This window comes from Chroicocephalus ridibundus, chromosome 3, assembly GCF_963924245.1.
Source record: "Chroicocephalus ridibundus chromosome 3, bChrRid1.1, whole genome shotgun sequence".
NCBI lineage: Eukaryota > Metazoa > Chordata > Aves > Charadriiformes > Laridae > Chroicocephalus > Chroicocephalus ridibundus.
The window spans coordinates 121,353,340-121,369,473 of record NC_086286.1 but is presented as its reverse complement, the minus strand read 5'-3'; the positions used below and the strand labels follow the sequence as shown (position 1 = coordinate 121,369,473).

The 16,134-nt window shown below is 42.6% G+C and overlaps 1 protein-coding gene across 4 annotated transcripts in view; it reads left to right on the top strand.

The window, feature by feature from the left end:
- The first annotated feature begins 671 nt into the window (after window positions 1–671).
- The window catches only part of ITSN2 (intersectin 2), an 88,522-nt gene continuing 73,059 nt past the window's right edge, over window positions 672–16,134 (top strand). Inside the window, exons 1-2 of one of the 4 annotated variants that reach the window (XM_063330580.1) lie at window positions 672–768; window positions 13,458–13,521. In XM_063330580.1, coding sequence (XP_063186650.1) covers window positions 13,491–13,521 — 31 coding nt within the window. In that variant the 5' untranslated portion in view covers window positions 672–768; window positions 13,458–13,490. Of the gene's footprint in view, window positions 769–969; window positions 1,485–13,457; window positions 13,522–16,134 lie in introns of those variants that run through there. The other 3 variants (XM_063330577.1, XM_063330579.1, XM_063330578.1) reach the window with 3 other exon arrangements.

Here is a 16,134-nt window from a genome sequence, read left to right as displayed (position 1 = left end):
ACCCCAGGTGGGGTCTCACCAGAGCGGAGCAGAGGGGCAGAATCCCCTCCCTCGCCCTGCTGGCCATGCTGCTTTTGATGCAGCCCAGGACGCGGTTGGCTTTCTGGGCTGCGAGCGCATCCAAGTCCTTCTCAGCAGGGTTGCTCTCAATCCCTTCATCCCCCCAAAATATAATAAATATATACAGCTAGAACACTAAAAAAAAAAAATAATTTATGGGGCAGATGGGGAAGGCAATGGTCGGAATCAACAGCGAGAAAAATTTCGGTAAGGATGTGGGAGATTTTCTGTCAGTTAAGGTCTTTAACTGGTAGCTCATCATTTCGCATCGGCCACCCCGCAGCGCGGAGGCCGCCGGCCGCGCTGGCAGCAGGGCTCGCCGCCTGGGGTCCCCGCGTCCCCGCCGCCAAGGCCAGCCCGGCCGATGGCCACGGGGCTGCCCTTCCCTCCCGCGGACCCCGCAGCGCTACCGGGGCCGTTTGGGCCAGATCCGAAACCCAGCAACCGGGGGCGAGGCCACCCTCCATGTCGTCTCCCCAGTACCGATGCCCCCCTCGCCCGGGGCTGCCCGCCCGCCTCTCGGGATGCGGCCGAGGGAACGCCGCCAACCCACCACCGCCGCCCTCCCGTGCCCGCCGGCTCCCTCCCCCTCTTCCTTCCCGGGCGGCCCCCGCCTCCGCCGCCATGTTGTGGGGCTGACGCCGCCGCGGGAGGCGGAGGAGGAGGCGGCAGCCCCTGCGGAGCAGGCGCTCACGGGAGGCGCAACAGGTACCGGCGGCGGGGCGGCCTGCGGCTCCTTCGCGCCCCGACCGGCCTCGTCCCCGGGGGAAGGGAGGCGGGGGGCGAGCTCCGGCGGCGCCGAGCTGTCAGCCCGGCCGCCCCGCGGGCCCTCGCCGCGGGCCCGTGGCGGCGGGTTACGGCTGGCGTCGGCGCTGCCGTGCCGGGGAGCGCCCGTCCCTGCCGTCCTGTGAGGCGAAGGGGCGGGCGTGGGGAGGAACAGTCGGAGTTTCTATTACGCCAAGCGGTTTTATTTATATTTTCCCCCCTATTTGAGGGTGGTGGGGGTTTGTTTGGTTGTTTGGGTTTTTTTCTCTTAAAAATAGCGTTTTGCGTACGTGTCGCCCTGCCGGAGAGGCCGAGAGTCCCCCGGGGGTGGCGGGGCCGGGCGCTGTCAGGGAGCCGGGCTGGGCAGCGGTTCCCCCGCCGCCGTCCCGTCCCTCTCGGGAGCCGCTCCGGCGTTCCTGTGGCAGCTGCTCTTCCCCGCAGCCGGTTCCGTCGCCGGGCCCCGAAGTTTGGCCGCTGAGCTCCGCTGCGGGGCGGGGGAGGGCGGCGATCCGGGCAGGGCTGCCGGTAGCCACGGTAGCTCCTGCCGCTAGCGCTGCTGCTGCTGCTCGCCTTTGCTTTATTACCGCTCTGCGAGGGGAAGGAATACCGGCGTCGGTGCCCAGACAGGCCACTGTCTGCCCAGGCAGCGTCCAGGCGAGGTGAGGTGACTCGGACGTGTTCAGAGACCCCGGGTTACTATCATGATAGCGATTTTTTTTAATTTTCTTTTAGTTACTGTGAAAGCCTGGAGTTTGGAGTTGAACTGGTGTCTGCAGTTAAAGTTTGTAAGCTGTTTTGGCTGTAAATAGGCTGCCTTTCCTTGGTCCCGACTTCGCGCCGCAGCGTGAAGTCATTCAGAAAATAAAATGAGGCTGAGATACCTTGGTTCGGTTCCGTAAACATTCAGATACTATTCTGAATATGCTAAAGTGATTTTCATAGCGGTTGACACTGACATCTGTCACATAGCAGAACTTGAAAGTAGGCTGTGCTTTAGATAGTACCTGTGATCTTTAACTTAGGCTCATAGCAGTTCTCTTAAAACATCACTTGGAAATTCCCCGTCTAAAACGCTGGAATGAGAAGTTACGAGCTGCTTGCCCTTGCGTTCAGGCTGCCCTATTGTATGCATCTCTCCGTTGGGAACGTGATGTTTTTTAAACTTGTTTTTGTTCATGCTTGCCTGTGGTGGCAGCAGCTCCCACACTTGTGTGTACACAGGAAAACGTACAAAGCAAGTGAAGCAGTACGGCTGTGCCACGGGGTGGGTAACAAACATCACGGGTACATGAAACACAGCTTGCTTTCAACAATTTTAAATTGTTCACCTGAAATTTCGTTGAAATTAGAAGGCTGTAGCTGTAACAAACATCTGTATCCACTGACGCGACAGTGATGTTTTGAATCATGCATGCTCTAGTGACAGAGATTGTAGGGTTTTTTTTGTGTGTGTATGGTTGGACTCCATGATCTCAAAGGTCCTTTCCAACCATAAAGATTCTATGATTCTATGAAGTAATGAGCATTAGGAACTAATTGGATAAATAGCTTCATTCTTCTACTAAACTTTGCTGTTTCCTTGTTTTCACTCTACCTGCCCTGTTTGGTTTGTCTGTATTTTTTTTAATTCTGACTAAGATAGGAGGGCCATTCACACCACCCTGCGTCTGGATATTTAGAGAAACCTTAGTTCAGACTCTGGGCTCTGTATGATGTTAAGAGAATTGCAAGCATCCCTGCAAACATGGATTTAAGCTGCTCCACACTCTCTGTTACACAGAAATTTTGGTCAGATTGGCCTCCTAACTCAGATGCCTAAATTAGATCAAGTGAATATGCTTCTCCTTTTAATTACTATCCTGATGGAATTGCATTTATTTTTTTTTTCTCCTCCATCTGTACAGGATCTAGGGTATGGGATGTGTCCCTGACTGAGTTGTTAGCTGCCACTGTAATATAAACAAAAGTATGTCCCTGTGGCACTAACAATAACAAGAATGCGGTACCTATGGCTTGTTTGTGTTAATCACCATATGGGGTTATATACCACAGGTGATGTTCTGCTATCAGAGCTTTATGCCTGCTTATTTTTTTTCACCATTCTTCTTTTGGACAGAGTGAGATAGGTCAAGGCAGAAGTGATCTGTGGATGATTTTGAACTGTGTTGTTGAGGAGGCTTTATTTATTGAGATTCAGGTATTACAGTGATTGGGACCATGGCGGTTCTTACAGTTGTTTGTTGTTTTTTTTTACAAATATTTCTGTGGTAGTCTTTAATATTGAGAAGTGAATTAATTTCATGCCACAGCAAAGTGGCCGCTATGAAAAATGAAACTAAGTTCTGTAGGTGATAGTAATTCTTCATTGATCTTCTCATCTGGAGCTGGTGGGACAGCGGTTGAAAAGTGAAAGGTGATGTACGTGCTCCAATTGGGACATCATCGAAAAGCTTTGCAGCCCTTGAGAACAGGTGTCTGTCAGGAAAAGACCTTGTGATTAGTTCCTGAAGAGCAGTGTAGTTCAGGCCACTGGTTCCTGTTGCAAATTGAGCCAGAGGTGTCTGGTGTGAGAGATAACCCGTTAATTAACAGTTTACAAGTAAGGTGTCTGCTCTTAGCTCAAACGATTTAGCTTGATCAGCATGTAAAATTTGTGCAAACAGGACTTCATGGGATTTTCTTTTAAAGTCTGGATTTGTTCTCTTTGCCTTTTTAAAACTGGTTCAAAAGTTGGACGTGTTTCCTTTCAAGTGAAAACAGGCCAGAAATGAACATTAAAAGTAAAGATCTCCAATATCTCGGTTTTTAAAATAGCTTTTAACTGCTTCCATTTGCTTTTACTTACCTAAAATGTTATCATGGAATAATTTAATTTTGAAGGAACTTCAGGAGATCGTCTGGTCCAACCCTCACTAAAAGCACGGCCAACTTAAATCAGGTTGCTCAAAGCCATGTCTGGTTGTGTTTGGACTACCACCAAGGGTAGAGATCCCACAACCTCGTGGAGCAGCCCTCTCCAGTTTGGTATCCAAACTTGCTCAGAATGCATCCCATCGCATTGCCCAGATTGTCAGTGGAGACATTAAACTGTACTGGCCATGGTATCAACCCCTGGGGAACGTCATTAGTTCCAACCAGTTGGATTTTGGGCTACTAATCATGGTAGCGGTCAAGCTGGTTTTCCATCCAGTTTACACTTAGCCTATTCAAACTGTATTTCACCAGTTTGGCTCTAAGGATACTGTGGGAGACCTTGTTGAAAACCCTTGTAAAGTCAAAACAAGCTGCTCTGCCCTTATCCACAGAGCTGCTCATCTCAACACAGAAAGCTGTAAGATGTGTCAGGCATGGTTCATCCTGGAAAGGTGCATGTTGGCAGTTTCCGATCACCTTCTTGTTCTTCAAGCATCTGTAAATGGCTCCCAGGAGGATTTGCTCCATAACCTTTCCAGGGACTGAAGTCACACTTAGCAGCCTTTCGTATTGTTGAACTGTCCCTTTTGCCTTTCCGGAAGATCGGTGTGATATTTGCTTTTTTCCAGTTTTGACTTCTGAAAGCTACTTTGAGTTCAGTGGAATGCTGTGTCTCTTGGGAAGGTATTCAATGATGGATCCTGCTATGTTTTTAAGTTTTGGGGGGAAGCTTGACATAAACATAGTCCCTTTGTGAAAATTGTGAGAGCAGGAGGTTGTTGACTTTGTGAATTTGTGGTGTTCCTTTTAGATTGGAGGGCTCATTTCATGTGGCTGAATGATGTGGGAAAGTCAGTGACCTTTCTTTACCTTTTTGGTCTTAGGCGATGATTGGTGATTATAAAGATAAGAAAGATAATGTAGAGCTAATTAGAGAATTCTCTTTTTATGACTAACTGATCTATTTCAAGCACTGTCACTTGTCAGTAAAACACTTAACACAAAGCGTACTTTGAAGTTCAGAGGTTGACTCTAGGTATGGGGTGAAACAGGATAGTTACTATATTCTTCTTAGCTTTAAAAACACATTATCACCCTTTAACCTCACCTTTAAAAACTGCATTTTCCTTGTGTACCCTGCTTGGTGATAGATGATGCAATGATTATTTGGAGGGGAAGCGCTCCTGTTAGAGTGCCTGGTCAGATTTTTGGAAGTGCTAAGCAGCTGTTTTAAGTGATCCCGAAATTTTCAGGTGCTTTGTTGCAAATACTGCAGATGCCTGAATTACCTCTGGAAATCTGTTTTGGAATCCTGATCAGTGTAGAACTGGGAGGCTTATCTCTACATGTAAGTTCAAGTTCCTTCCAGTGATGGACAGGTGTAAACTGATATTTTAAGCCAGCTGTGAGCGGTGCCACTAGTGAAGCGTTGTTTTCTGCAGTGTTGGCCTTCTGACTCTGATCAGATATAAGCTTGTGTTGAAGTTTTTCTCATGGTTAGTATACTTAGAGCTGCTTTTAGCCATGTGGGTTCTCTGGTGTCTAACATTGGTACTCAGACATACAGCAGTATTTCTCATTGGTGGTGGGGCACTAAATTTGATAGTGTCTTTTCTGTCTGGTTGCCTGTTTTCCTGAATCTTGTAGGCAGTTAAGATCTTTGCAGTGTTCACCCTTCTGTTGAGTTTGGTTTCATGCTGGGTGATGGGATTCATCAAAGTACATATCAACTACTTATGTCTCATGCCCTCAGGAAGCCAAGCTAGGAATTTAAGCATGCTGGTTACTAGCACATAACTCCTTTCATTGATTGTCCATGAGGATTTATTTTATTCCTTTTTTGTTCTCAGATTTATTTAAGGGTAAGTCTTTCTCTAGAAAAAAAGGCAGGTGATTTTATTTCATGAAGCGTCTTTGATTCTTCTTACATCCACGCATACTTGGTTTTATGGCCTATTGCAAGATTATACAGAGACTGTAGTAACTTGTTTTTCTGGTACTGTTGTGCCACTAGCATCAGCTGTTCAAAAAGTTAGGATCAGGTCACATAAAAATCACAAAGTAAAAGTGGAGCTGATGAAATTTCATTTTTCTTCAAATTCAGAATGTTTAAGACTTTGTCAGGATAGGAACGCAGCCTGGCCAGGTTGGTTACTTGGATCCTGGATTTAAAGTAATGGATTGAACATCAGGATATAGATGAGCACAGTGTTGTGTAACTCTCATTTTCAGAACACTGCATGAAATTCAAATGATGTAACACGATGACAGTAGCAGCACAAAGCATTGGAATTACCTAATAGAGGACAATTACCTGAGAACTATTTTTAAACATTTTTGCGGTTACAGGCAGTTGAAAAAACATGGGTGATCCAGATAAGTCACAGCTTCTTTGGAACAGCGATTCCGAGAGCAGCCAGTTTGACTCGAGACATTTGTGATATGGGAGGTTGCTGCTTCAGCTTCAGGAGTAACAGATGATAATTCTGAGCTGGCTCTTCTAGTGAAAATTTTCAAGGCTGATGCAAGTGGAGCTTGTGAAATGCTGTGGCATCAGTATGAGTGATATCTGCAGTTAGTGATTCAGCAGCATACACATGAAGTAAGGGAAGAACGGGAAATGGGAGTCACTCTTCTTTGTTTCTAAAAATATTACAATTGGAATGCAAAAAAAAATGACCTATTATGGCTAAGATAATAAATGTATCAAAACTCAGAGCTGCTTTAAAGAATACTTTTAGTCTTAACTTTCAAAGGTCAAGAATTTTACTAGTCAAAATCCAAAACTCTCTTGCTTTTTCCATTGCACGTAGCGTAGTCTTAATATTAGGAGTTTCTTAAGGTAGGACAAGTGTCTTTCTAACTGAGATATACTTTTGCTCATAGGGACTTTACACATAGCATTGAGATCTGTGTCTAAACCAGGTGGTAATTGATTCCTTAAGTTCATGAAATTAATTTGTAATGGTCAAAACATTATTCCTGTATGCTGCAGAGCTCAGTGTTGAAGGTTAAGAGACCAAATTTCAGCTCGACTGCCTTGTGCTGATCTTTCTTTTCTCTCCCACGGGGCTTCCCTGGTTTTTGTTTTATCTAAGATAAACTACATTTCTTTGCTTTACAGGCCACTTGTGGCCTGGCTCCTCTCTGCTTGTCATCTCATTCAGTTTTGGGAAGTTAAGCTGGACAGGTTTTGTGCACCTGCCCAGCTTTCACAAATAGCGAAAGATTCTTCTCTGCTGAGCCTAGAAGAATTCTGTATCTTTTGGTTTATGCTTAGCTATATCAGTCCATTAGATGTTCTGTATATTTTGCACTGTTATCTAGGACTGAAAGCCAAGGAACAAGTTAAGTAGCAGCTCTTGCATCATAAGGAGAAGATGACATAAGAATTCTGCTGTTAGTTTTTTGCTCTGTTAGGAGGCAGATTTTGCTTGTGCTCCTGACGTAAGGACGCGACGGGGCTCATAATTTCCTCTAAGATGGCAAGATTTCAAATGGGTAAGTTCATAAGTAACATATCCTGAATGTTCCAGTCATGGTTGAAGTAAGAAAATAAATCATGTATGAGATTTCTGTTTGTTATGTTTTGCCTAAGCCCACAATGACATATGTTAAGGGTTGCAGTGTGGAAGTTGAGAGCTGCAGGTTTCAAGGTGCGTGAACCTCGCAGAATAGAATCTTAGGGCTTTTGTACGATGCTTGCAAATAATTAGATGTGAGAATTGTGTGTCTCAAAACAGGATCGTGGAAAAACAGCATATGGAGTGCAGAGTCATGTAAATTAGAAAGTAGGAAGCAAAAAAGACAAGAGTATATTTTAAGTTACCACCCGTTCAGGAGCAAGTGTATCTCACTCAGCTTTCTGGAAAGGTTATGATATGCAGCCTGGAGTTCCTTGTCAAAAGTAAAAGCTCAGAGCCTTTAACAAAAAAAAACCTCATAAATAATTTACCTTCTGCTTTTTTCTTTTTAAGCAAAGCAGGCAGAGGTGGTGATGTCTCTCTCTATCTGGGATCAGGTTAGTGAACGTATTCTTCCAGGGTGTGGCAGAGCTGGGTTCAGTTCCCATCTTTTCCTGAGGAAGTTCGTGTATGTGTCTGCTGGGAGAAGGGCCAGGGATTTAAATAGTGAGCTTCCTGAAGTGGCATTCCCAGTCCTTCCTTCAAAATTTCTTCTTCTTTGCAAAGGGACCTGTGACGTTCTGGCTTAATAGTAGAGAATTTTGTGTAGGATGTTGAAGTCCTGAGTTGACGTTACTATTCCAGACACTGTGCTTGGGTTTCCTTAAACAACCATGTAATAAAATGCGGGAAAGCCTCCTGGGAGGAAGGAAAGATGGCTTTAAATCTCCAGAGACAGAGGAGGGAGTTCAACTGGGTCTTGATAGTTTGGATGGGTGCTGCCACCGCTGAGCAGCTGTGTAAGAAGGGGAATAAACCCACCAATACTGACCATACAACTATGTCTTTTAAATGGAAATGGAAGTTCTTGTATTTTGCATGGCATGTATTTTGCGTGGTGAGTATATTCACCAAATCTGTTAGTTGGGCAAGGTGGGCAGAAGGATATTTGTCAGAACTTTTTTTGTGTGTGTTCTGTCGTAATCACTGTTTGGAAGGAAGTTGCTCTATAACAGTGAGCAAGGAAGAGACTTTGTACCGTAGGGTTAAGAAGTAAAATATTTAACGCTTTTTTTTTCTTTTTTCTTTCTCGAAATGTCAAAATATTAACTAAGGCTTGCAGTACTCTTATCCGCAGTCACAGAGGGGAGCAGGAAGAGCTAGCGCTTTGCTAGCTACCCGGCGTCGACTTCTTGGTTTTGTTACTGATGTCATTGGTTTGTTATCAGAGTGGGTGGACTTTGTGAAGCTGGCCACGGTACATTTTGAAAAGGCCGTGTCACTGTGTATAACTCCGCTGTATAAAGGAGATAAATTCTTGGCCTGCCAAGATGTTGTGTTGGTTTTCTTTTCCTTTTTTTTTTTTTTTTTTTAATTGGTAGACTTTTCTACTTATATGTCTTGAACAAAGAGAAATTCTAGACTCTGCTGGTTTGTAATGCCTTACTAATGCTTATTAGTCTCTGATTTTTCAAGAGGATAATCCTAAAAAAGCACATAACAACTACATGGGCTATTATACTGTCACAGTTTGCTTTGCAAATACTAATGAGTAGTCTTTGTGTGGTCCACTGCTACATCTGTTGCAAAGAGTAAATTGGTCAACTAGTACCACAACCTCTGTCTTTGCTAATTGTTTTTTACAGCAAAAATCTGCAATATATCTTTTTTTCTGTCCTTGAGAAAGGCAAAAGAGTACTAGTGTGCCCACACAAACTGCTTCTGTGGTAATTGCTGTCTTCCAGTTAAACCTGGTGGGACAGAGCCTGGTGCACCAGACCTTCGTTCCTACTAAAACTATGTGGCTGTGTTTTTTCTGAGAAATGCTTGGGGGAAAAGTATAAATATTAACAAAGATTGTGGTAAGACTGTTCTTCATAAAATGGCAGTGTGCCTATGTGAAAGAAGCTTTTTCTTTTCCTTTTCTTCTGCAGCCTGTCCAGCTCTAATGCTTTCAGCATGGTTGTAAGGTCCTCCCTCCTTGCAGCCTCCTCATTTCTTTCCTCAGCTCGTATCAACTATAATGGACACTGAGAAAGGCAGCAGAAGTTGCAATTTGGCGGGTCAGTTTGTGAAAACAATTAGTGCTTTAAACATAGGGACTAGTCAGATGGTTTGTTTACAAGAACTTGCTGTTCTGCTGTTTAAATGTAACATCCAAGTTTTCCTGTTTTCACCCTAAATGGCAGCAGGCTTAATGTCATCTACAGTGTTCAGAGGGACGTTTGATCCATTTTTGTTACAACGCGGATTTTTCTGCTGTGACTGCCACTGCTTCTCTGGACTGGTGTCTGAGTTCACCAAGCATGTCTTCTAGAACATTTTGCAGAAACAAATAATTTTCTGTGAGATATTCTGGTTGTGATGGCCATTTCATCTGTATCATCCATTTGGGATACTGATTATAATATTTTCTTGAGATTTTTTTTCTTCAGCAAGCATTTTTATATGGCATTGGGTTTCTCTGCGGTAAGTGTGTAATAAGGTTCTTTGGAAATTTACAGCTTTCACTGCAATTAATGATTAAAAGTTACCAGAGTTGTTCCAAAAAAAGTAAGTTTGGCCTAAAGAGAGAATATTTTGCCGAGATTTCCCCTGGTAAATAAATGGTGCACACCTGTGTCCTAAAGATGCAAGGTGCTTTTACAGATGGCAACTAGAGACACTTCATCTGGAATTTGTGAAAATAAACTGGTTTTAGCTTCAATATATGCGTAATATCCAAGCCTTTGAGGAGTGCTGAGAGCAAGTTGCATTCTTTGGGAAGGATTGTTTCCACAGACCTTTGAAAAATGTGTGTAAACTTCAAGTTTACTGGGCTGTTTCCTCCTTCCCTAAAAAATTGAATGAGGGGAAATTATGTTGCAGCGATACTTTTATTTTTCCTTTTTGTACCTCTTGGTACAATTTCATAATCTGTCACCAGAGAACGTTGGTGTCTGAGTGAAACGGAGCTGTGCAAAGGGGTAGAATGGGGTCTCAGTGCTGATTTGATCTGAAATCCTGCAAAAATCCTGTTTATGATTCCTGGTTGCTCCTGTAAGTTCTTAATTTTTAGTGTTATTTGTGAGCATTAACGCATGAGGTTTTTGTTGCCCTTCCAGTCTAGTGTTTTAAAATACGACAAGATCTGCCTATAGACATAGTAGTGAGATGACGGAGCTAAATCGTGATTTAATCTCATCACATTAGTGTAATGTACTCTTAATATACATCTGTTGGGCAGTTCCCTCTTGTGTTTGGACCTAAGGTTGGTGCATCTACATGGCAATGCCCAGTGGGGACCTGTCAGGCTGGGTCAGCCCAGGCCTGTACTGTGTGCCGTTTTGGGTTCCACAATGTAAGAAAGATATAAAAATACTAGAATGTGTCTGAAGGAGGGCAACGAAGATGGTGAAAAGACTAGAGGGCACGACTTACAAGGAGTGGTTCAAGGAGTGGTTCTAGGTTTGTTCAGCTTAGAGAAGAAGAGACCAAAGGGTGACCTCACTGATGCCTACAGCTCCCTCATGATGGGGAGCGGGGAGGGAGGTGCTGATCACTTCTGTCTGGTGTCCGGTGGTAGGACATGAGGGAATGGCTTAAAGCTGTGTCAGGAGAAGTTCAGATGAGATATTAGGAAAAAGTTCTTCACTGAGAGGGTGGTCAAGCACTGGAACAATCTCAGTGGGGAAGTGGTCATGGCCCCAAGCTGCTGAGTGTTCTAGAAGTGTTTGGACAACACAGTATGGTTTACCATACGTGATACATGGTTTAACTTTTAGATTGCTCTGTGTGGAGTCAGAAGTTGGACCTGATGATCTTTGTGGGTACCCTCCAACTCGGGATAGTCTACAGTTGTGTGATTCTATTGTAATTAGTAATTTAAAAAATGCTGAAAGCAATCTGAAAATAAGAGAATAAAATACGTTGGAGGAAAGATCAAACGTGGCCTTTGGCCAGTAATGCTGTGATTCTGCAACAAGTCATGAGCAGGTGGAAGTTTGTGTCAACGCAGAGCTCTGCTGAGCTTTGCCCTGTTGATTCTGGGGATGTTCTCCAGCATCCTGCTTCCATGTCGTGGTTTCAGCTTCTCTTTTAGCCCTCCTTGACAGAACAGCTTCTGCAGAGAAATGTGTTCTAGAAATGTTTAACACCACTGGAAGCATTTGTTGGGAAAGCTGTTATAGGTTTCAAGTGTCCCTTGGTATATTGCTGGTAAGGTCTAGGAAGGGATGCTGGAAGCAACCTAAATATTCCCCAATTTATTTGATAATTCCTGCCTTGGAATAGACCCATGCTTCCTTTTTTCATCTTTCTGCAGCTGATACCTAGTGACACCCTGAGAGGTCGTTTGGACTCGCCAATCGTTCTATTTTTTAAAAAAAGTAGTACATAAAAATACATATTTATGTATGTATGTGTCTATTTATGTGTGTATATATGTGTGCATATATATATACACAAGTGTATGTATAATGTATCTGTATATATATATAAAACCCCCTAGAATGTCAAGTGTATTAGTAACACTGGTCTGTAATGTGACAGGTTTTTTTAAAAGAGTAATGAAAGAAATAATTGTTCATTCCTCACTGGGCAGATATGTAAGCAACACAAGGCAAGATAACTTCAGATTAAATACTGGTTTTCATTCGTTTTGGGGGCTGGGTGCGCATATGGCTATGAGGTTTACAAACGGCCCAGTGAGAATGAATGACTTGTGGCCTATTACGGTAGCATGAATTTATATGTTATAATAATGTAAAATATAGGGAGGATGGTTGACAACTGATCGCAGACATTTTTATTGCTATTGCAGAAATGTGCAGAAATAAGTACAAATAACTACAAAAAGTGCTCTCCACACGTAAAACTTGAGTGCTTGCCAGTTGTGTGATTTTTGTGATGAGCTGGGCAGGAGTTTCCTTGCGGGGGGAGTGAGTGTAGGGGATGTGATACTTCTGTGCTTAGTATTAAAATCTGTGGTTGTATTGGGAGGTGAAGGGGTTTTTTAGTGGGGAGAGAAGGTTTGGTATCTGAAGAGGGAGTGACAGAGGCATCTGAGGTATGATTACTTTTTTATTTTCTTTTATTAAAATAAAAATCTAACTTTTGTGGTTGCATCCTGAACAGTAGTTTCTCCATGTAGAGTGGAGGATAATTATGTATAAATTTAAATACATCACTAAAATTATGTCATCTAAAGCAAAAGCTCATTTCATTGCCTTAGTTCCGCATTTGTAAAGCGGTGCTTTTGCTTATCCCTCAGATAAGTATTAGTGAATATTTTGCAATTCTAAAGATTTGATAACATTAATACAGGTATTTTTGAAAGGATACCTATTAGAAAAACAAAATAAGTCTTAGTGCTCTTTATTTTTTTATTATGAAAGTAAATTGTATTGAGATCCCTTTAAATGCTGCCTTTGAGCTTTTATGCAATAGCTCCAGAAAAGGACTAACTTCACCGTGTTGGTTATGGAAAACTGGCTGACTGCAGATTTTTATTAGTACAAATCATTTTTTTCAGAATACATCATGTAAGAGTGTTTTCTTTGTAAATTGTTTGTGGAGTAGTGGAAGGGATGAATTTGAATAACGGCTATTCTTCCACTTTTCTCAGCGGAGGCGTTCAGTTATGGAGCTGTGCATTGAACTTTTTTTTTTTTTTTTTTTATGATATGCATAAATATTTACCAGAGAGAGCTGGAAAAGATCCGTGAGGACCCCGGGTCTGTCCCCCTGCCAGGAGAGGGCTGTTCTCCAGACCATATGTTCTGACATGTTGTCAACTGTTCGTGTACATTATGCAGCAGTTGCTAAACAGTTGGTACTGTTTTCCTTTAAGAATGTGCCACTAGATTCAGGACCGCACTGCATACCCTATTAAAAAAAAAATAGAAAAAAAAAATAGAAAAAAAAATTAAAAAAAAAAATTCCCCCACCCCCTCGCAAATGTAAATTCAGCTTGTTCAGCAGCAGCCTGAAGCCGGGCATTGTTTGCTATCGGAAGTGTGAGCTGAAGGGGACAGGCATTCCCCCTGCTCAGCGGGAGCGCGCGGCTACGTTTTGCCCTTGTTGCATTATTAATGGCACGATGTTTTTATGTTGCAGATGGCTAAGAGCTAGCAAGGCATATTCAGGACCATGATGGCTCAGTTTCCCACAGCCATGAATGGTGAGTACCTCGGGTCGGTTTGTTTAGGTAGGGGTTGGGAGCATTTGTCTTTATTTTATTACTATTTTTTTTTTATAATATGCTGATTTTAGTACCTGCAGCAGCATTATGGTCAGTTTGCTGCAGATTGCCTCCTGTAGCCTAACTTGTACTGTAAGACTGGGGGAAATTCAGTAGAAGCATTACTGCAGTGTAATTTGGTGTACAGATACGCCTGGAGCATCTAGTAATCTCAGATCATTTAAAGGGTTGAGGAATGTGTGACTTGTAGTGTGAATACTGTCTGACTTCAAGTGGGGAATGTGCTAAGTAATAGTTGATTAAACTTGCATACCTCTTCTGTTACATAATTCAGCACAAAGTGTGTTTCACTATGATGTATTGTGCTATTTATTTTAAAGCAAAACGTTTGAACGTGTTAAGCAATTTGCTGCATTGACAAAAATAATCAGTCTTTCTCAAGGAAAAAAAAAAGTTAATAATTTTCCTCTTGATTCTGTGCCCTATCTACTATAGAAACTTTTGGATTTGTTTCTTGGTGAATTCCTTTCAAAGACATATGAGAGTTAAAACTTTAAAATTGCTTGTGCTTGTATGTGTGTGGTGGAGCTCTTTATTTCTAGAGCAAGCTTATTTGTGAAGACACAATTTGCAAATATCTGCTGAGAAATTTGATGCTTACATGTTGTTGTTTACAGAGCTGGCCAAAATGAAAAGGCAAGTATAGGAACAATGTCTTGCACTTCAGATATTCCAGACAGAGAATATTTCTCTTGATAAAAACAGGGAAATAGATATAAGAAAAAGTATTTATCTCATTTATCTGTGAAGGTTACTGCAGGACTAAGAGGTCTTACTTAACTAATTTAGGAAATCATCACTGCTGAGTAAGGGGAAGTGGTTTTTTGCAGGAGAATGTTCAGATTTCAAATTAAACCTCTGTTCTACACGTCTATGTCATGTGCGCATAAAACATTTTGTGCAAAAGTAATTGGTGTGATCAACACCTTTCTTTATACAGTCAGCTGCAGTTTGTTCCAGACTTTGTTTCCCAGACTTAACAATAAGAGAAGTAAAAGGAGACATTCACAGAGTTAACAATAAAAGAGAAGTAAAAGGAGTCAATATATTGTATATAAATAGGGGAAAATCTAAAAACCGGGGGTTTTTTCCCACTTCCTTGGACATAATGAAAAAGCTTTTTTTTTTTTTTTTTTTTTCTTTTTTAAAATTACCACATGCTTTTTGCTCCTTAATTTAAAACAAACAAATAAAAACTCTCTTTATGGAGGATACAAATCTGTGTTCTTGGCTGTCTCCAGGGTTGATTTATGCATAAACTATTTTAGGTTTTGGTTTAGTCTTTTTAGTTTGGCTTTTTACTCCTTGGTTCTGGTGGAGCATTGCAAGCGTGTTGACAGCACTGAGCACATCCATGACTTGATCTCAGAAGTCTGTTAGTTTGGGAGAGCAGTGCTCTTTCCTTGCTCTGAAATCCCTTGGGCAGTACTCCCATTGCTCCCAAGAGGAATGGTGCCACAAGCTGCAGCTTTTCCCCTCGCAGTTTTACTGTGTTGAAAAACATAGTAAGAGAACGCGAGTAAGAGAGGTACCGGGCCATTATTGCTCCTCACAGAATATTTGAATGTGTATAGTTTTGCAGCCATATTTCTTACCAGAATTGATTAAATCTCAGATAAGTCAGATGGGAGAAAAAATAGTTTGAATGTGGGGAAATACTGAGCGACCTTTGCTGTTCAAATTGTTCTTCTCTAGTCTGTGTTCCTCTTCCCTGCTACTTACTGCTGTTTGCATTCAAAGTAGATCACCTGCATTTACCACTCATTGCTCAGTGGAAACCTCTAATGATGTTGTTAGACCTTGGTGGTGACTTCAACCAGGAGATGAGGAATGAGGTTATGCATGAGGCAGCTGAACCATTAGACATTGCTGCAGCCTGAGAGCGCTGGCTGCCTGCCACCTCCCAGTATGAGCAGAGCCTTGCCCCTTTCTGTTTGTGTCCTACTGGGGGGGAAAATGGTGGTTTTCTTCTTTGGGAGGAGAGGGGGGGAACCACTTGTAATCTTATCAAGGTACAATATCCTTAGCTTTTAGTTCCTTCGTAATGTAAGGCATGAAATAGTTTCTGCTTCAGGATTATTTTTGGCATTCAGAAAAGTGAGGGGAGAGCATGGAATGGGTGTGCGTACAAGTGAGTGATTACGCGATACAGGGCGACACGCTCCCAGGGTGAGTTTGAGAACTCCAGGGTTCAAATGACAAAGCATGATACTCAGTCTCAAACAAATACAAGTAGAAGATGCTACAACACTTTATTTACCAACCTAAGCAGAGAAAGGGATGTCTGCGCAGGACTTCAAGAAGGAAGGGTGAACAAGTCGTGTGCTTGAGTTCCAGTTGGGAGACTCGACTTCATTGGGGACACCTTGAGCTGTTACTCAGAATATACCTCCACCAGAGCAGGCTTCCGAGGCTGTCCAGCCTCAGCATGAAGCTGGTGGCCAAACTGCGTGTTATACTGAGAACTGGCATACTCTTTTTTAGTTACGTGGCCATATGTAAACTAGAACTTGTTGAGGTATTGTGTGCTCT